Source organism: Plectropomus leopardus, chromosome 7, assembly GCF_008729295.1.
Source record: "Plectropomus leopardus isolate mb chromosome 7, YSFRI_Pleo_2.0, whole genome shotgun sequence".
In the NCBI taxonomy this organism is placed as follows: domain Eukaryota; kingdom Metazoa; phylum Chordata; class Actinopteri; order Perciformes; family Serranidae; genus Plectropomus; species Plectropomus leopardus.
The window spans coordinates 25,670,462-25,691,832 of record NC_056469.1 but is presented as its reverse complement, the minus strand read 5'-3'; the positions used below and the strand labels follow the sequence as shown (position 1 = coordinate 25,691,832).

The 21,371-nt window shown below is 38.4% G+C and overlaps 2 protein-coding genes across 2 annotated transcripts; one reads left to right on the top strand and one right to left on the bottom strand.

Moving 5' to 3' along the window:
* Positions 1 to 1,517: 1,517 nt before the first annotated feature.
* rps9 (ribosomal protein S9) lies at positions 1,518 to 4,035 on the bottom strand. Its single transcript, XM_042489921.1, has 5 exons — positions 3,953 to 4,035; positions 2,833 to 2,945; positions 2,603 to 2,725; positions 2,275 to 2,461; positions 1,518 to 1,776 (listed from the first exon to the last, which is right to left on the bottom strand). The coding sequence occupies exons 2-5, from the start codon at positions 2,927 to 2,929 to the stop codon at positions 1,599 to 1,601; spliced, it is 585 nt and encodes a 194-aa protein (XP_042345855.1). The 5' UTR covers positions 2,930 to 2,945; positions 3,953 to 4,035; the 3' UTR covers positions 1,518 to 1,598.
* A 451-nt stretch (positions 4,036 to 4,486) lies between these two features.
* rbfox1l (RNA binding fox-1 homolog 1, like) lies at positions 4,487 to 20,591 on the top strand. The gene is made up of 12 exons (XM_042489920.1): positions 4,487 to 4,869; positions 11,934 to 12,170; positions 16,268 to 16,447; positions 16,564 to 16,617; positions 16,703 to 16,795; positions 16,894 to 16,963; positions 17,065 to 17,124; positions 17,208 to 17,343; positions 18,528 to 18,567; positions 18,653 to 18,720; positions 19,036 to 19,117; positions 19,216 to 20,591. Exons 1-12 carry the CDS (start codon positions 4,783 to 4,785, stop codon positions 19,258 to 19,260), a joined length of 1,152 nt encoding a protein of 383 aa, XP_042345854.1. The 5' UTR covers positions 4,487 to 4,782; the 3' UTR covers positions 19,261 to 20,591.
* The last annotated feature ends 780 nt before the right edge of the window (positions 20,592 to 21,371 follow it).

Sequence of the window (21,371 nt, the reverse complement as noted above, 5' to 3'; positions counted from 1 at the left end):
CCCCCACCTTTTTTTTACTCTTTCTTAACAGAATTAAAATAATGATATAATAATAATAATAGATAGATATAGATAGATAGATAGATAGATAGATAGAGAGAGAGAGAGAGATAGATACACCGTTACTTGTGTTACTTGTTTTGTTTTGCACTTTATATTGTTATATTTTATATTTTATATTTGTATCTTCTATTTTATCTGTTTTCTTTTTTTCTATATTTATGTTGCACCAACCCACCAGAACAAATTCCTCGTATTGTGTTAACTATACCTGGCAATAATTTTTTTCTGATTCTGATTCTGATTCTGATTCTGATATACTTTATTGATCTCAAAACTGAGAAATTGGGATGTAACAGTGCCCTACAGTAAGAACAGAGAATAAAGAGCACACATTATTAATAGAATATAAAGGAATATGCTTAAAAAAACCTAAAAAAAAACAAAAAAAAAAAAAAACTAAGAGACTGTACATATCTACATATATACATGTGTAAAGTGCGGAACAGTATCTGAATAAATATAAATAAAAATAAAGTCAGCAGTGTAGAATGACATGGAGCTAAGACCGGAGTTTAAAGCGCAGAGTTTAAAGATAATCATAATTTAAAATAATGAAACAAGTAGGTACAAAACCAGACAAACCAAAATAAAATAAAAATAAATTGGAGAGGGTTACCTAATTTGTTATATAATAGAGCTGTAAGATTTAATAAATTAATAGTTTTGGTTCTTTTTTTATTATTATTACTTTCGATGTTGTTTGAAGGTATGCATCTACTGTGGCATAAATGTCAAGCTTAACAGGGTATCCTTCAAGATATTACCTAGAATTTATCTAGTAAAGCTTGTTAGAAAGATTCAAGCTGAACATTATAAATGTGATGTTTGTAGGCCAGAAAAACTACTTGTCACTCTTTTTGCTGATTTACGTACACTTAGAATGATTCAAAAAGAAACAAAATGAATATTGAAATATAATTATGTAATGCTGTAATTTGGGCAAAGTAAGACTTAGAATTACAAATTGTATATCGGACAAAATTTTTCAGTTATATAAATGGTCCAAATACAGCACATTTCCTAAATGTTCATGATTTTCAGATACCAAGATATTGAAGTGAAATGATTTCATGATGCTTGTCACACAAACCTTGACATTATATAATGTGAACATAATTATTTGAAATGTAGTTTGTCTTGCCTTTTTTTCACCCTATGAATCTGAATCCTTTTTGTAAATCTTGTGTGTACAAGAAAAAAAATGACTTCAATAGGAAATTATCATGTGCAACATAGGGGGCTTGATTCAACCATTCTGACTTGCTGGATGACATGAAAAAAACTAATTCATTGCTACTGCACTTAACCTCCAAATTTGAATTCAAAATCATAATTCAAAACAAAAATTCACATCAACAAGTATGCTACAATGTTAACCTGCTAGTTACAGTTTAGACATCAGCCAATTATACAGTTATGATATTCTTGGGGAATGAAAACAAATAACTCAGTTCTCTGGTTAGACCAAACATTTTTATTGAAAATTTTGACAGAACAGGAAGAATCAGAACAACGCTCCCTGGTCAACATCCTTCTTAATCCTCCTCCTCATCGTCAGCTCCTCCGGCTCCGCCCTGGCCCTTCTTGGCGTTCTTTCTCTTGACGCGGCCTGGGCGTCCACCGCCGTATGGAGACCTCAGAGAGAAGTCGATGTGCTTCTGGCTGTCCAGGCGAACCACAAAGGAGGGGATGTTCACCACCTGCTTGCGCACACTGCCAAGACAAATAATGTAGGACTTTAGAAAAAGGAGAAATTTTATTTATCCAAATTACTCTCAACATGTAAATGTCTTAGTGCCATAATTGACTGCAGGCTTCATTGACGAGGAATTCTTGACACCACAGAAAATCTGAACATGTAAGTTTAATCATCAGCCTGAGTATCTGGCACATCGGAGAAGAGAAGGTGTAAAGCAAACACCAAATTGCCCGAGGTGCAATCCCCCGTACCTTACCTGACAGCCACACCGCAGTGGCACAGTCCAAGCCCTCGGCGGCAGGATTGGCTCTGGGCAATGTCTACTGACAAGGTATACGGTTTTGATACCGAATTGACCTTGCTGAAATGTATAACTGATCTCAGCGGAGAGCTTTACAAGCTGATGGTCCTCTGATGAAAGAGGAAGCATTGAGTTTCTGATGAGTCCCTGAAGAAGACTTGTGACCCCTTTTATCATTTGAAGCTTGTTCCCCAGGAGCCTCAGAGCTTACCGAATGTGCCTCTGGCGGATAAGGACACGGGCGTGGTGGATGCTCTTGGCAAGTCCAAGCTTGAAGACCTGCGTCTGCAGCCTCCTCTCCAAGAAATCTTCAACCTTCAGACCCAGGATGTAATCGAGCTTCATCTTACCCTCGTCCAGCACACCGATCCTCACCAGACGCCTGAGCAAAGCATTACCTGGAAAACCACAGAGGAGCAGTTTAAAATCTCACACACTGTATAAAGCTGTTTGAGTTAAGCACTTTATTGGCCTCACTGCAGCTCTTGACACCACAGGAGTCTGACAAATGATGACGTTATAGAATTTATTTTGCGTACCTTCAAACAGACGTTTGGGGTCTTTCTCGTCCAGAGTGAGCAGCTCTCTGGCAGCTTTACGGATCTTGGCAAGGGTGAACTTGACCCTCCACACCTCACGCTTGTTCCTCAGACCATACTCGCCTAGAAAGAAGAGGGGACAGTAAACAGTCAAGATCAGTGCTGTCTAATTCATAAGAGGACAACAAAGGGGGTAACATAGCTTCACTGTTCACGAAATCACAGCATACCAATGAGTTTCAACTCCTGGTCGAGACGGGACTTCTCGAAGGGACGGCGAGGGGTGACATATGTCTTGCGACAAACCCAACTCCTGGCAACGGGCATGGCGGCTTATGAGTGCCTGTAATGTCAGAATATCAGACATTAGGTTGGTCAATCAGTGTAAATAATTACAAAATAGTTTCACAACAGAAAAGTTTCATAAATATTAAGAAACATCCATATCAAAATCTTCAATTTATGATGTGCATCCAGTTTTCACTACAAAAAGTGTATTTCAAAGCCCTTAAAGTCATGAAAAACCAAACACTATGGAACTCTTTTGCCCAAAACAGGATTTCTTTCTGTAAAAGAAACTTAATTTGAGTTTCATCTTAGAAATTCACAGTATATTGCAGACTGCTATCAGACTAAGCTGTCTTAACATATGCAAAAATCCTTGTCAGCTAGTCCCATTCCCACTGAATCAGTTAAATTTGACCACAGTACACCACTGAAATTATGTCCAACTTATCATGTTCGCATAGATAAAGTACATCTTGCTACAACGTTAATGAATATATCCTCATCTGAATGACACATCTGAGGCTTTTGACGTTTCTCTGATGTTTCAGCTTACAAACGCGTTCAAAAACCCCAAATACAATTTGCAGTTTAACGTACATTGTCAAATAATTTTAATTCGACCTAATTTCTGACATTTCCCTACAAGTCGCTGTTTTAAGATGCACACTGAATTTGCAGCGTTAGCTAAGCCGAATGCTAACATTACACGTGAAATGTGTAGATATTAATGACTTTACAGCATTGCTACAACATTAAGATTTATTAAATGGGCTTAGTCTGCAAGACATCACGTAAATTAGCGTTTAAACCAATAATCTATCGATCATACGACTAGGCCGCAACTGCACCGCACCACGTTGTTCAATGTGATAAGCTAGCGTTAGCTTAGCCTCTCTAGCGTTTCACCTCAATAATTCGTCACAAAATGATAAAATTGTGAATTTAAAAGTCACATATGCCCGTAAATTGGGTTTCTTTTCACTGGTATTTACTTTTTCAAACTTTACAGGTCTAAAATGTGAGAGGTTGTGTTGTAATGTAGCACAAGGCGGTGGGACATACCTGTCTCGCTCAGGCTAGCGCAGTAAAGAGGACGTTTGAGGAAGTTCACAGTAATTTATAGGACCGACGCACCGACTACATTTCCCATGATCCCCCTCTGCGGTCGAACGGAAGTTGGGATGTTGGTGTTGTCGCACTCTGTTGGTCAAGCAAGGAGAAAACAGCTAAAAACACACGGTTTTAGCTGAAGATATATATGTGTGTGTGGCCCCGCATGGCTGCACGTGTGTGTGTTTCATACAGATGATAAATTATGTCACATAACCGATAATTAAGACACACTTTCAGCTTAATATGTAACTTTAGGATGCTGAAGAAGATAAATGACCTGTTATGGATTTGGAGTTACACTGAATCCCCTGTTGAATAGCCTGTTATTATGCAAGTATGCAACAAGTATTGCGGTGATAAATCTTGCATGACAACATGTGTAAGAGTGAGGGTGGTAAGGTGGTAAACTCAGACAGAAGGACATGGGTGACTATTTATATAACTCTGAAATGAGACCCTGAGCATGTGTTTCTGTCTGTCAGGCTGCATGGACACACAGAAGCTCACTTGCTTTCTCTTTCACTGCTCTATATCCTGTCTTTTCCGGACAGAACAGCACTTGTTTTGTGGACTTTCTTTGTGTTTTCTTCTTTGAGGTTAAACAGTCTTAACCTTTTTCCCCCCTCACCCTCTTGGGTCTTTTTTCCTGTTGGGATTTTTTTTTCCTCTGCCTGATCCCCTGCTCTCCTGTGTGCTTATCAACCTTTCCTTTTCCCCCTGCTCTCCTTTTCCTCCCATCTTCCACCGTTCCCTGTCTTCTTGTACGTGTTTTTTGGGCTATGCTCTCCTCACCCACTGTGATTCTCCAGCCGTATGGACTCCCTGTCTACCCACAGACAACCACATGCTACCCCAGCATAGTTCAGGTAAACGTTCCTTAATCTGCTCTCACATAAATGTTTGTCTTCACAAGCTTGAATCATAAATCTGTTTTGTCTATAAAGTGACTCTGAATTACAGGAATGGAAATAAGAGACTAAATGTGTCTTTATGTGAATACACACTGGAATAAAATTCATTGTTGTGTTAGTTGAAGGCTGTAACCAACAATTAATTCCTCTACTGACTGATTTGCTTATTTAGGCTATTTCTGGATTCATCTGTTGGTTCATAAAATAATTTTAAAAAGCCCATCACCATTTGTTGGACCCTAAGTTGACATGTGACTGAATGTTGAGAACCTAAAAACATAAGTATTTGTAATACTAAATAATTTATAAAATTACCAAATATTCACATATAGGAATCTGAAACCAATTAATACCCAGCATTTTTACTTTAAAAAATTACTTTAAAAAACAATTAATTTATCATAAAATTAGTCAAATTTTTCTTTCTTTTGTGTTGATCGACTAATCCTTTCATCTCTAAATGAGTTGTTAGTTAGAAATGAATACCAGTGTAGCCAGTAAACCATCAAGACAATACACCTGAAGTGTGAAGAAAACATTTAACTCAAAAAGAAAGCAAAGGGGCCAACTGTGTATTTTAGTGGTATGTAACAGTAATGTGACAGGCAGTTGTCCAGCCAGCAGCTATTATATCACATCTGAGTATTCAGTTTTATTTTTAAAAAATTTATACACTTATTTGCATATTTTTATTTTACTACTTATCGTTTTTCTCTTAGTCCTGGTCTACCGGTTGGTTTGAAGTATTTGTCTTGTCTTTGTCCTGTCTTGGTTTGTTGTGATGTTGCTGTACTTCTGTACTACTGTATTGACCAAATATTACTGTGTTCTCTATGTATTATAGACCTATTTGACAAATCTTGATAAAAATACTGTGGAGAAGAGGGAAAAAAAGAAACTAAAGTGCCCTTATGACTCTGAGTTAAAACGTCAGATCTTACATTTAATTTATTAAGTAATAGTGACTAAATTAGAGGAATGACAACTCAAGGAGGCCTGATGGGAGCTGTGAAGCACACTGATTGCAAAAGATCTTATTCATTTAATAGTAAGTACTTTAGGGGTTATCTTTAGTCGGCTGGTCTCAGTGATGCCGACAGCCTGTGCAAGTGTGCGTGTGTATCTCTCTCTAAGTGTCCCTGACATACCATTAATGCCACAATGCATCTGGTATCTCTCTACCTTGTCTCTGTGCTTCACACCAGCTGTATTTTTAGCCCTTCTCTCCTGAGCAGATAATCACAGGAGGTGATTGTGTCACCTATCTTGTTTTTGGGCACTTAACTTTACTTAAAATAAGTGCGAAATCCGCCTGTTTTGCATTTAAATATCGAGTGTTTAACTGGTCTAACACAATATACATATAAATTATTTATGTGAGAAAATTTGGAGACAACAGGTAAAAAGAGAGTCATGTTTGGAGGTGACTTAAACCAAAAAGAAAGCCCCCCAACTTTATTATTTATTATAACATTTCTAATGAATAATGATTATTAGTATTTAATTATTGGTATTAGTAGTAACATTGGTGACGGTAAAGGTAGCACTGGTATTAGTGTACTCTGTCTTTTTTCTTCTTCTTTCCTGTTCATTTACCCAATAGACCTCATCCGGATTGACTGTCCTAAATAGAGAGTACACACACAACAACAACAACAACAACATAACATAACATAACATAACATAACATAACATAACATAACATAACATAACATAACATAACATAACATAACATAACATAACATAACATAACATGTCTTCCTCACGTTGTTTTGTTTGTGTTTTGTCAGTGTAATCTATAAAGATTTTAAAAAGACAGTTTCAAGGCCTGAGGATTGAAACTCATCCAAAACATGCAGTACTTTTTACTTTAAATTGGCATATTTCCAAAGACAGAGCACACCTTCAGCAGTTTTTGCAGAAACGTCTGCATGATTCAAGTGTAGCATCTGTTTCAAGAATTTAGGTTTGAAATTCGGTCAGGAACCGGTGTCATATGTCAGTGTCTGCCCTCTGTCTCTCCCCCATCTTTACTGTTTCTCTTCATTATCAGTAAAAATTTAATCCAACGCACTCACTCCAATATAAATGATAGAAAAAGGGTGCTGAATCCTCAAAAATGGATAACAAAAACAGTCAAATTGAACAGCACTCCAATTGAAACATATTTTTAAACATATTTTTAAACGTTTCAATTGGAGTGCTGTCCAATTTGACTGTTTTCGTTGTCCATTTTTGAGTGCTGTCCGATTTGACTGTTTTTTCTCTTCATTATCAACCATGTTATAAAAGTCCCAAATATTTCTTCAGTTATTATTGAAACATGAATAGGAGAAAACAGGATGTAGAAGGAAGGGGTGGGAAAGGGATATTTAGTTTCATTCACTAACATTTGTAACTTGGTCGGCACTAAAAGGCCACATCTGCACTTTAGTGTTGTCTGAGTGTAAATCCTGCGACAGCTGTCCCAGCAGGCACCTGGCTCCGAGCCATTGACCTCTGACCACCAACTGACAGCTGAGGAGGGAGACTAGAGGAAGAGGGAACAAATGTAAATCAAAAAAAGACTGTAAGGAAGACACGGGGGAGGGACACGGTGTCTGAACGTCTGCTGACACTGTGATAGTTAATCAGGCACAGTGGCTGCTGGTTACAGTCTGTGGGAACACAAAGACTGCTGGTGATATCTGACAGATTGTGTTATCTTTACTCTTTGGTCACTTTTTTGTCCGTGAGGAGAGTTGAGGCAGTCCGACACTTGTTTTTTCTATTTTAGATAAATGGGACATAATACAGACACAAGTTAATGTTGACATGTGGAAACATCTTCCAGCACAATACTATATTTAACACAACCACAAGAATCCCTTTTACACTATAGCCTACTCTCCAGAATTAGATAATATGACAACAACAAACATAATAGCAGGGAAGGCCTCTCTAAGAAAATGTTGCCATTTAATTTAATTTAGATTTTCAGTATGTTTTATGTAATGAGTCTTTAACCCATCTATGTTTAACCAAGCATATAATGGATTTTAAATTTCAGTACTTTGGTTTACCTGCAGAACTAAAAAACAATACCATCAGCCTCAGCTGTAGGCCTAATTTATGTTTAGTGCTAACGAGCAAATGTTTGCATGCTCACACGCTAAACTAAGATGTGAACACGGTAAACATTAACCTGCTAATTATCAGAATTTCAGCATTGTCGTTGTGAGCATGTTAGTATGCTTCTTTATCAATCTGATGGTTTTAGTGTGAGTTGTAGAGTATTAGAGATTTCTGCCTTCTTTTCAATATAATGAATGATGAAATTACATGGCACTCGGCTTGTGGAGCTTCAAGTGCCAACAAATACACTTGAAAAACTCAACAGCAATGTCTCTTTCCAGAAATCATGACCCGGACACTCAAGATAATCCAAAAAACTTGTGAGCAGTTTCATGTAGGAACTTTTTTTTTTTTTTTTTTTTTTTTTTTTTTTCAAAGTACATCTACCAATTGTATTACTGTGCAGAAGTAAGCGTGCATCTACTCATGGATTAGAGGCTTGTGCTTGCGACAGCATGAGATGTTAACATTAATGGCGTTTTCGTCGGTTGAGCTGTAACACTGGCTCAGTGGTGTTAGGTAAACTCGCAGTAACTTCATGTTTCCTTCTGCATGATGATACAGTTGGCGGGTGTAGTTTGGTATAAAGAAAATAGTTCCTACATGAAACTGCATGCAACAAGGTCTGTTGATTATCTTGAGTAACTAGGTCATGAATTTTGGAAAGAAACATTGGTGTTTAGTTTTGCAAATGCATCTTGTGCCGAGTGCCATTTAGTTCCATTATAATGGAGAGAGGGAAGACATCTCTACAGCTGATATCTCTAATACTCCAATACTTACAGAGCCGTAGGCTGTCATCTCCTGGTCTGTTTACATTGAGAGGGTGCTCGTACTACATGTTCAGTCTTGCTTGTGGTACCATAGATATTCTCTTAGATTGGAAAAAGCTGATATTCACAACTAAAAACATAAGGGTCTGATGTACTTTAATGCTGCCAACTAGATGCTTTGGTGTACGCAGTTTTCAAACTTGGCAATCAACTTGGCTATCTGACCCACATCCAGTAGTCCTTCAACCATTAGAGCCCCAATTCCTTCATTGTACTATCTGCATCTTCATATTTCTAATTTTTCACACCTCTTGAGTGCAACAGCTGATAGAGAGATATATGAGAAGTTATGAAATGTCAGTGGGGAGTGTTTTTAATTGTTATAAATCCTTCTAAATCCTTAAGCTGGCTGACAAACTTGTGGCATTTTGCATGTAAGTCAACACGAAAGTTAATCAGTCTGTTATGATACAGAGATGCTTGAGCTTTTCTAATCCTTTAATCAAGTGAAAATGTTAATGCTACGATAGAAAAGGCTCAATTAAAGAAATAGTTTGACCTTTAGGGAAATATGTTGACGTGATGAAAAGATCAATACCACTCCCATGTCTGTCAATTAAATATGATGCTAAAGCCAATAGTTGGTTTAGCTTAGCATAAATGCTGGAAACAAGGGGAAACTGCTAGCCTGGCTCTGTCCACCGGTAACAAAATCCACCTACCAGCACCTTTAAAGCTCAGAAATCAAAATCATATCTTGTTATTTTTAGAAATCAAAGTTCTATATTGTTTTTGGGGTTTTTTTATGTAGCTTATAAAAGCTATGGGCTTTGCTAGCTGTTTTCCCTTGTTTCCATTTTTATGCTAAGTTAAGCTAACTAGCTTCTGGTTGTAGTTTCATATTTACAATACTTTTCATAGTCACTGAAAACATTTGCAAGATTTAATACACAATAACTGTATTTTATGAGGTTTTTATAGCGTGAAATCTTAACCGGCAAAATATTTTAAGTGTTAGTAAAATACAAAAATAATAAAAGTACAACTTGTAAACTACTTAAAATCTTTTATTTTGAAGGCTATGCTTGTCTTTGTTTGGCTATTATTTAACATAAAGTCAGAAATATTAGTTATTTGGAAGAGAATGGGAGACCTTTTTTCCAGGAGAGTAATATTCAGAAGTATTGGCCTTTTTTTAAATATTAATGTTGGACAAGTAATAAAACCAAGCTGACCTCTAAAATGTGGTATTCTTAGAGTCGACCTTTAGCATGACATACTGACTTGCAATGGTAGTAGCGTTTACATTCATAAATACTTCATCTTGTCTGCAGTCTGCATGTGTTCATGAGTGTTTAACATGAAGGCAGGGCGGGTGTTGGGGTGCTGAGGTGATTGACAGTTACAGATGAGCACAGCTGGTGTGGCCTGGTCCCTTTTGCTCTGGCGATCATTTGATGTGATTGGTGGTTGAGTAGGACTTATGGTGCGGTAGGCGGGTGGTCAGCTGGCATTAAAACATGCAGCAGTTGTTGGACAATGCATCAGAGATCGAGGAATGCAGTAAAGGGGTAAGACAATGTTTTTAGCTCCTAACTTGGATAATTCACTTGTATCAAGGATGTGTGGGATGATTTCTGTTGTTCTGTGCAGCTTTTGATCTGTTGTCATGCAGCTGTTGTGTGCATTTGTCAGCTTATTTATCTTTGCAAAATGTGGTTGTTGTTTTTTACAGTGTGGTTAGACTGAATTTAGACTATACTGACCATATCTTTTGACAGTTTTAGTCTCTCAAACTAAATCTAAAAGAAATGTGTTTTCTTAATCTAATTCATTGATTTATCTATTGGTTTTTCAAAGAACGGGCTCTTCTTTCATCAACGAAATTTCAGAAAATAGTACAAAACTCTTGTGCAAAACTTTCCTGGTTATTTTGTCTGACGGTATAAAACAAAAAGTCAATTTTACTATGATATAAAACAGAGAAATGCAGGAAATATTAAAATCTGAGAAATTGGAACAAGGACATTTTTGCCATTTTTTTAAACATATAACGATGATTATTTATCAAAATAGTTGCCAATTACTTTTGTTTTCATTGACTAAATGATGAATAAGCTCATGTTTTGGCTCTAGCTTTTAGCAGTATTTGTGACATTTTTTTAAACCTAAGTAAAAGTGCAACAGTATTATAATTAGTATATACTTAGGGTACCAAAAATAAAAGTTCTCATCATGTAGAATTGCCCCTTTCAGTATAATATATATTTTGGTTTTAACTATTAATGCATTAATGTCTTCATTACTGAAATACTGAATATAGTGAAGGTGAAGCAAATTTTGTTACTTACATACTGTCAGGTTGCTTGTGAATTTTCGTCCTGGAGATCTCTAAAGATAGATAGATACAATAAAGGTTTATTTGTTGATTACATTTTTTATTATTATTATGAACCTGCAAAGTAACCAGTAACTGACCTTTAAAAAAAATGTAGGGGAGTAAAGAGTAATTTTTTTGCCTTTTACACGTCATGGAGTAGAAGCAGAAAACTGAAATACACATGTACAAGTACCTTAAATTAAACTCAAGTACAGTAGGCTACTTGCGTAAATGTATTCCCAACACTTGCAGTTACAAATGTGTTTAATTTTAGAATAGAAGCCAGAGAACAACATAGTGGTTAGTTTGTTTACACCAGGGATACTGAGCTTGCTTTGCCCAGGGCCCACTTTGGCAAAATGACAGAAATCCTTGGCCAATAAATAAACAAACAATAATATTATCAGTATTAGGTATCAGTATCAGTATTATCAGTATATGTAATAAACAAATTGGTTGATATTTATCCTTTGAAGTTTGCTGTCCATCAGGGTGTTTCTAAAATTTAAGGACAATGCAAAAAAACATTTTTTTTAATAAGATGCACCCTGTTACCTTATTTACATCCAAAGTTATAAATTAAATTATGAGAGTGAATCAGTTTATTTTCATTGTGAATCAGAAAATGGTCGGCGGGCCACCCAGGATCCCTATAAGGGTCAGATTCGGTGCACAGGCCGTAAGTTGAGTGTCATTTGTTTACACCTTTGTGTTGTATCATTGGCTGATTTCTCCCTCTCTTTCTCCCTCAGGGAGGCCCCACTCAGGAGGCCGGCCCCGGCAGCGGCGACCCCGCCCTGCCTCAGGTCTATGCCCCTCCTCCCTCCTACCCCCCTCCTGGTCAAGGTCCGCCAACATCTGCGGGCAGACTGCCACCTCTTGACTTCACCTCTGCACACCCGAGTTCAGAGTACCCCGAACATCCCCAACTCAGAGTGTATCAGGGCCCCCAGCTCGACGGGGCCGACACTCTGACATCCAGTAACACGGTAAGAACACACAAAAAATCACGTCCCAGTAAAATCTGATCTTCAGACAGTCAATGTGAAAAGAAGCCCTGCTGCTTCAGGTAGTGCATCCATATGTCCTATCAGGGGAACGAGGCCAGATAGAGTTTCCTTCTATATTTAGAGCCTCACGTCCACTGTTGTGTCCATGTACGGGAATGCTGCTCAAAGCGAGGGGGGGCAGCCGAGTGGGGATTTGTTGATGAAAATAAATCCCCACTTTTCCGTCTCCCCTGTGTCTTATTTAGCAGGCAATAAAACAGATCACCTTCCAAGATTATAGCTGTGAAGATCTGTGATGATATTGACAGTTTACAGTTAAGTGTGAAGAGGATGAACACAACATAACTGTTCATGTGTTTTTGATTTATTCAATGCAGAAATCAAGATGAGATAAAACTGTAATTAAATGGGAGGCAGTTGTAAGCTGATTTAATAATGATGTGTTTTTTGGTTTGTCGCACTGTAACAAATCATGCCATTTTGTTTGTCATTGTGTCCTTAAAGTTTTTGTGAAGGAAGTGAAAACATCTGCCAGTGCAGTAAGATTATTTCAACTCGTTTCCAATAAATTCCTTAAAAGTCAAATTTAAAATAATTTGATTCTAGTGCGGCCATTTCACCCCCAAAAATAAAAACATATCCTTTTCCTCTTATCTGTGCTGCTATTTATCAGTCAAGATTGTTTTGGTGGAAGTTGCCAAGTGTTGGAGATATCGGCTGAAGAGATGGCTGACTTCTCTCTGATATAATGGAACTAGATGGCACTCGGCTTATAACGCTTTAAGTGCCAAAAACATACACACATTTTAAAAACTCAAAAGCAATATCTCTTTACAGAAATCGTGCCCCAGTTACTCAAGATAATCCACAGACCTTACCAGTTTCATGCAGTCACTATTTTTCTTCTGCATCTGAGCTACACCTTAATAATCCTGCAAATTAGAATTAAGGTGTTTTTTGACAGCGTGCAAAGCCAAATGGGCTTTATTTTTTTTGATTGATCCACTTCTGTGCAGTCTTAGTGCCACAATGTGCATTTTCCAGTTTGCAAAACAAAATGGTGTCACACAGCTCCTTCATTGGACACTCCTATCTGGGGCAATGATTGGCTTAGATCCACATGACACAGCCCAGCTTTGTAGATACACCATCAGCTGATACGTGTTTGAATATATTTGATTGGTTGTTTTTTAATGTGTTTCATGATGACCTTGATGAAGGCCACAAGCCGAAAAGCGTTGGTCTTTTAAAAAATTGTTCTAAACACCACGAGTGCTGCTCGAGTTTCCACGTTTTTGATTCTACACATTTGGAAACAAAGTGAAATATTCTACTGGCAGATTTTTCACTTTAATGGAGATAATGAGGTTTTTAGAGCTCTGTTTAGACACAAATTATATTATTGGCATACACTAAACAAATCTCCCTCAGGCATGAAAATGTCCACTGTGTTAAGGACAGTGGTGTTTAGTCTGATCTGTGTGGCAGGGCCGCTGTGTGTCCTGCTGCAGCACATCTCTGCCTCCTCTCATAAATGGTGTTTTTTTGGCCCCATGTATATATTTTATTACTAGAGCCCCTGACATACTCGGGTCCGTGCTGATTTTCTGGGAAAAGTTGAGACGTCGCCACGGAGGGAGGGGGTCAAAGGGGGGAGGCTGACCAGATGACCCCCCTTTCCCCCTTCTGAAATATCGCTCAGGTCCAGAAACACATTTCTGCATCGTGACATGACACCACCACCCAACTCAACCCTCTCTCCCTGTCTCCCCTCCTTTGCTGTCTGTGGTGTGTGTGTGTGTGTGTGTGTGTGTGTGTGTGTGTGTGTGTATGTGTGTCTGCAGTAGCTAGTCATGGTAAACCAGTGTAGTTTAATAAACTGGCTTGTGTGTGTTAATGTGTAAAACCTCTATGTGAGTGTCTCTGTACCTTTTTTTCTGTGTATCTCCAACTTATTAATTATGCCCCTTGACAAATGACCTTTAACCCTTGGCAGAAAAGCAGCACCGTGACCCCAGACTGACTCTTGTGGAACGTTTAGTTTTGATCTCTTTGCCTTCCCCCATCACCCTCTTCCTTTTTAAAGCTTTTTGCGCACCTTCTTTGCCTTGTTTAGTTTGGTTTAATTTTATTCTTCACTGCTGCACTGAGGCCTTCTTCACTCTCTGCCTCTTGGTACTAGAATTCTAATACTTAAGTCTTTACTTCTGCATACATTTTTCATAAATCAATACATTTCCTGTACTTTTTCTTTTGCCTTTTTATGTTTTTCTTCTTTTTTCTTGCTCTCACTGCTGAAGCTCATTATATCTAGCTTTTCTTCTTGCAGACCTTTACACTCTTATGTTCTTGTTTGGACTTATTTGTCTTAAAACACATTTTTAACATTTCTCTTTTGCAATGGTTGGTTATGCTGGTTGACCAACACATACACGCACACACACGTGCACACACTAGCATCGTGGTGCATTGTGGGATAGTGAATGTTTTGGTTTTGGCACATTAGTCCTTGAGTTTTTCTGCATGGGGCGATTGTAGTTAAATATTTCCGTAGATTTATACATGTTTTAAAGATTATTACAAGTGCTTAGAAAATATGAGGAATAAGTTTAAGTCTTTCTTGCTTTTCAGTGGAGCTTAAACTTTATTTAAAGGAACAGTGTGTAGGATTTAGAGGAATATATTCCCTTAAATGCAATATAATATAATAAGTATAAACACTTGAAAATAAACGAAAATAAGAACCGTTCTGTTTTCATTTCCTTAAAATGAACTGTTTATACCTACATAGGGAGCGTGTCCTCGTCTAAGGAGTTGGCCACGTTGCACCACCATGTTTCTACAGAAGCCGAAAATGGACAAACAAAACACTGACTCTAGAAAGGGCAATTCGTATTTTTGCGTCAGCCACCTTAATTATCACCTTAATTATCCATAATGTCAGAAAAACACAGATTTTTTTAAATGTGAAACTGCTTTAGTCAGTAGTCAGTGTTTTTATTGGTGTAATTCACCTGGTCTGTCTGTTTTTAAGAGTAGGAGATCTCTGTGGATAATTTGTCTCCCAGTAAAAACATCCTAAACATCTGGATCAGAAAAATGTGAGAACAGAGGCTGTGCTATGTCTGTAACATGCCAAACAGTGTAGGAGAAACAGTGATTTGTAACGTGAAACTGCTTTATTTATTCGTTTTTCCAGTATAAATATTTCTATCATTTGTTTTGGAGAAGAAGAGACCTCTGCGGATAATTCGGCTTGTGTTAAAAACATCCTGAATGTCTGAATATTAAGTTATCAGAGAAAATGTGAGCAAACTTTAGTAGGTGCTAAGCTAGCAGCCTGTCTGTGATAAGCCGAACAGTGTCGGAAAAACACTGATTTGTAAAGTGAAACTTTATCTACTGTTTTTATTGGTATAAATCACCTGGTTCATTTGTTTTGGAGAGAAAAAGACCTCTGCGGATAATTCAGCTCCTGAATAATGTACACTAAAGGAATTTTAGCAAGGAGAAGTTTCAGCTGGTTGCAATACGCAGTCCTCACCACAAGCTGCCACTAAATCCTACACACTGCTCCTTTAACTCTCTTTGCCACAGCTTGAGTGTACATAAGTAGTTTTAGAGTTAGATATATAATCTTTGTTACTGTACAGTGCAGTAGCCTTCATACTCTCCTACAGGCATGTGTGCAGAGACACCCCACTAAAAAGGAGCTCACGTTTGCCTGCGAGGGATCACTGGTTGCTGAATGCTCTTTGAACTTTGGTTTGAGTCACTTTATGAAAATGATCTTTGCCTAATGTCATGAGATGCTTAAACCACTCAGAAGTTTCTGAGAGATGTTGCAGGATTTGCGCTCTGAATTGACTTTTTTTCCTTCTTTCTTTGCTTTCCTACTGATGCTCTCTCCCTGTTTTGTCTTCACACCCACCCTCATCTCATTCAAACTCTGTCTCTCTCCATCTTTTCTTTTCCATCTTTCTGTTTTCGTTTGTTCTTTTATGTCCATTCTTCTTCTATCTACGTGCTCGCTTCCTCTTCGTCGTCCTCCTGTTTTCATACTTTCTCACTGTCAGGAGGATGTTTTGGCCCCTGTGACCTCTGACCCCCAGTCTCTGAGCGTGTCCGTGTCATCAGGGGGCGGAGCAGGAAGCGGAAGTGACGAGGAGGGGTCAGGTAAGGCCCAACCGAAACGCCTCCACGTCTCCAACATCCCGTTCCGCTTCAGAGACCCAGACCTCCGCCAGATGTTTGGGGTATGAATGCCTCAATATCATGCATGAAATATTGTTATACATGTTTACAAACAAAAATAAATTATCTTTATCTTTTCTATTATATTGACATAAAATACTTATTGTGACATTTTCAGCAATTTGGGAAGATCCTTGATGTAGAAATTATCTTCAATGAGAGGGGGTCCAAGGTGAGCATCACAGAAATATTATCACTGAATTTTTAATGAGCGACAGCAGAATGTAAACAAACAATATGACCGTGTGAACTCGCAGGGATTTGGGTTTGTCACTTTCGAGAGTGCAGCTGAGGCCGACCGAGCACGAGAAAAGCTGAATGGGACGATTGTGGAGGGGAGAAAGATTGAGGTGAGGGAGAACTTTCAACTTTTTTTTGGTATTTTTTTGACATTCATATTCTGCGTACTTATCCTTTATTTGACATTGTCCTGTTCTGTGTCTCCAAGGTTAATAACGCCACTGCCAGAGTCGTTACCAAGAAGCCCCAGACGCCTCTTGTGAATGGTGAAATTTCAAGTAATGCACCTTAATTATCTTTGCTCATGCTGTGAACCGAAGGATTCTGGGAGACCTCTGTGAAAGAAACTTAATCTCACCTTTTTTTTTGTTCTGTGTAGCTTCTGGATGGAAGATCAACCCCGTCATGGGGGCGATGTACGCACCTGAACTCTACACAGGTAATTTCCTCTCTCTAACACGGATCTATTATTGTTATAAGATCAACTGCATTGTCACTTATTTTCTAACGTGTTTTCTTTAGTTGCCAGTTTCCCGTATCCCGTAGCAACTCCCACCTTGGCCTACCGGGGCTCTGCACTGCGTGGGCGGGGCCGAGCTGTGTACAACACAATCCGCTCTGCTGCAGCCACACCTGCTGCTGTACCCACCTACCCAGGGTAAGACTGTCTGAGTACAAGTGCCTGGTCTACAGAAATAGATACATAGATACCTGCCTCGTCTCGAGGGAATTAAGGAATACAGTAGCTTATTCAACTATATAAAGCACTGATAGTCACGGGGAAAACAAATAGAAACATAAGAATAACTAGAAATACCATTACGCGGTTGTATGCCCCCATGCACCAGTCAAGTTGCACTTAAAGTTTATGTCTATGTCTGAGGAAACATGGATGCTTCAAACATCTTACCCCCGGCAGCACAGGAGATCAATACAGCCAGTTTTTGGAGTTATGGCAAAAAACATGTTGTATGAGGTCACCATGACCTTATATTTTGACCTTTAACCACCAGAATCTAATCAGTTTGAGGAAACTTCCACCAGGTTATCTTCAGATAATGCATTCACAAATATGAGACTGATGCAAGGTCACAGTGACCTTGACTTCTGAAAGCCAAAATGTATTCAGTTTAGTTTTGAGTCCAACTGGACGTTTGTGTCATATTTGAGGAAATTCCCTTAAAGGTGTTCTTGAGATATCACTTTCACAAGAATGAGACAAATGCTAGATCACTGTGACCTTGACCTTTGACCACCAAAATCAGTTCATCCTTGAGTGTACTCAAACGTTTGTGCCAAATTTTTAAAAAGTTCCCAGAAAAGTGTTCCTGAGATATTGCATTCACAAGAATGAGACAGATGAGGTCACAGTAACATTGACATTCAATGAGTCCATGTGAATGTTTTTGTCAAATTTGAGCAAAGTGCTGGAGTGCTGGACGTACATATGTACACATTTTACAGGGCACAACCCAAAAATACAACGCCTCCAGCCTCCATGCCTCCATGCCTCCATAAAAATACATGCAGTAAAATGATAGTCTAGCCACCAGGACTACAGAAAGCCGTCATTATAATAGATGGGCTAATGTTTGTAGTGCAAATATAAGGTTTTTAACAGTTACGTTTTTAACAGTGAACATATTGCAAATGTAAGGTGATTTAAGTTTAAATGTAAAAAATTTAAAAAGTGCGAGATAATGGGTACTATGGAAATTATAAAATTTGCAGTCCAGCAAAAGGTAACTACAAGTAAAAACATAAGTGTATATATATATATATTTAAATGTATATATGTGTGTGTGTGTGTGTGTATTTATGATTGTTGCTCAATTTTATCAGGGTGGTGTATCAGGATGGACTGTACGGAGCAGAAGTTTATGTAAGTCGTTGTACACATTTACACACATTAGAGTCATTTTAAAGTGTTGTAGAGATATTCATTTTTCTTTTTTTTTTCTGTGCAGGGCGGCTATCCTGCTGCTTATAGAGTGGCTCAGTCAGCGTCTGCTGCCACGGCAACCTACAGCGATGGGTAGGCAGATATTACACACACACACACACACACAGTCCTCACGTGTTTCTCAAAGCAAGCGTGCAAATCAGCTTTTACAGTTCATTAGAAAGCTTTCTCTGATCTTTTTGGGATTGGATTGTTGGATTTTTTAAATATTTTGGGGGGATTGGAGAAGAATGAAGAGGGCACTTACAAAATGATGATTGAGCAGCTGAATTAATAAAAGAGGAGGTTATTTAGCAGGTGGTGGTTGCACAGGGGCATAAATCAGCCTTTCTAAAATCCCTGCCACTGCAAATGACATTTCCATCTGCTTCTGATGCCTCTGAACAGATACGGACGGGTGTACGCCACAGCTGCGGATCCCTACCACCACTCAGTTGGACCAACAACGACATATGGAGTTGGCACAATGGTGAGTCAAGTCAAAACACTCACGCCTCTGTTGAAAGATATCTCGTTACTTCTGACAGCAGACCTTGGTCACACCTGACACACTGCTTCTGTCCACAGGCCAGTTTGTACAGAGGAGGATATAACCGCTTCACCCCGTACTGAGCCGCCCGCGGACAGAAGGGGGGAGACGTCTCTTCTGAACTCTGGGATTGGCCGATCCGTGGACGCTGCAGGACAGAGTGTGAGATCCTTGGAAATGTTTTTACTTCCTGCCTCCATCACAACCTCTCCTCGAGAGACTAAACAGACTGAAGTTGTAAATAGTGTAGGACCCATTTACCGTCCACTCTACTGATGAATACTTAGCACCTGGAAGAGGATGTTATGTAATATATTCACAGTTGCTTAAAAAAGGAGTATTGTTCTATGATTTTAAAGACGTTGGCTAACACTACGGAAGATTGTGAATTGTACTGTGAGAATGAATTTTTTTGAGTAATATATGGGGTTTTTTTCAAATTTCACGGGTCAAACTGTACAAAGTGAGAAGTTTGTACAATGTTAAATGACTTATTTATGATGACAATTATTTACTAAATCTCTGAGTGTGTGTGTGTGTGTGTGTGTGTGTGTGTGTGTGTGTGTGTGTGTGTGTGTACGCGTGTGTGTGACGATTACACATCAACATTGTTCAATAGGGTTGTACCAAATGTCATTTTTTTTTGCATGTCTATTAAACCTGGTAGTTCTGCACAGCTGCAGATAAAGATTAGGCTACACTGATATTATTAGTGTTACTCTATTTGTACAATTGAATCACAGCGGTAGCTTAGCAAAAGTCAAAATTAACTGAAAAAAGATTCACACCTCACCCAACTGTTTTGCACGAACCACTGTAAATGGGGTGTTCGAGCAACAATTTGTTAGCAGCATAAATTGCATTTACTCATTAGAGAAAGTTGATTAAAAAAATATTAAACCAATTTAATCCAATAAATCACCATTTTTCAAATTTAGGACTTTGTTTGAGGATTTTTTATTATTTTTTTAGGTCGATGCCATCATAAAATATTATAAATAAACATCCAAAGCTTCATTCAAAAACCTCAATAGAAGCTTTAAATGTGATAAAGACATTCGGTACAGCCCTGTTGTTCAGTTACCTGGTTGACCGAGAGACAGCTGTGACACTGACTGATCATTACTACAAACAGCAGAACTAATGTTTATCTGGATATAGCTGGAATTTCTTTTTTTTGTTGTTGATTTGCCTTTCTAACCATCTACCTCTCGTACATTTGTAGCAGCTGTCCGTATTAATTAATCCTGTATCCTTCTCTGTTTGTGATCTTTGATTCGGCAAAGCTTTTTCTTCCTCACTTTTCTGTCCATAAATGCTGATTTAGTCTCGTTTTATAGTTTCCGTGGCTCTGTACCTCACTACTGATGAGCCTGATGCCTGTCGACTGTTATTTCTCCTCACACTCACCCAGGGAAGTTTTATTTTTCTGAGCTGCTTTAAACCCCCGTTTTACATTCACACAGTTATACGCATGCACCACTGGGAAGAGTAGTGAGAAGCAGTCTTTTGCTGCCGGCTTAAAATCACAAACTGAGGATTAAAGGCAGGAGAATTGAAATGTTTCAGGCCAGAGGCTGCTTCTTTCATCGCTGAGCTGCAGATATGACTGTTAACTGTGTAAGAGTTCACATATCTTATTCTCTCGTTTTTAAACTCTTGTCTGATGTCGCCGTATTTCACACTCCTGTCATCTTTTCCTGTGTTTTCTGTCTCTTTCCTCACTCTGAACTGCTGAATGACTTTTTGACTTGTATTGATAATTTCTTCTCTTATCTTACTCTTTGTTTCTGTTGCTCTCTTTTTTCTCTGCTGTGTTTGATGTTTACTTCTAAATAAAACTATTTTTTCTCTCTTTTCCTCTTCTGTCCTTTATTGATTTGTAACATTTTTCAATCTTTTTTTCATCTCTCATAACTTATCTTTGCATTGTTGGTTTTTTTTTGTTTGTTTCTGTGCTGCTTTTGCTGCCAAAGAAGCCTGGACTTGTGAAACTTAAAGTGGCAGTTCACTCCACCCCAAAATCAAACTTACATACTTTTCCTCTTGTTTACTTTCTACCAAACTACACCCGTCAGCCGTATCACTGCGCAGAAGGAGGAGCGCATTTCCTTCCAGCGCGAAGCACCACTGAGCTATCGCTACAGCTCAGATGAGTACGACATTAATGTTTACATCTCGCTCTGTCGCGAGC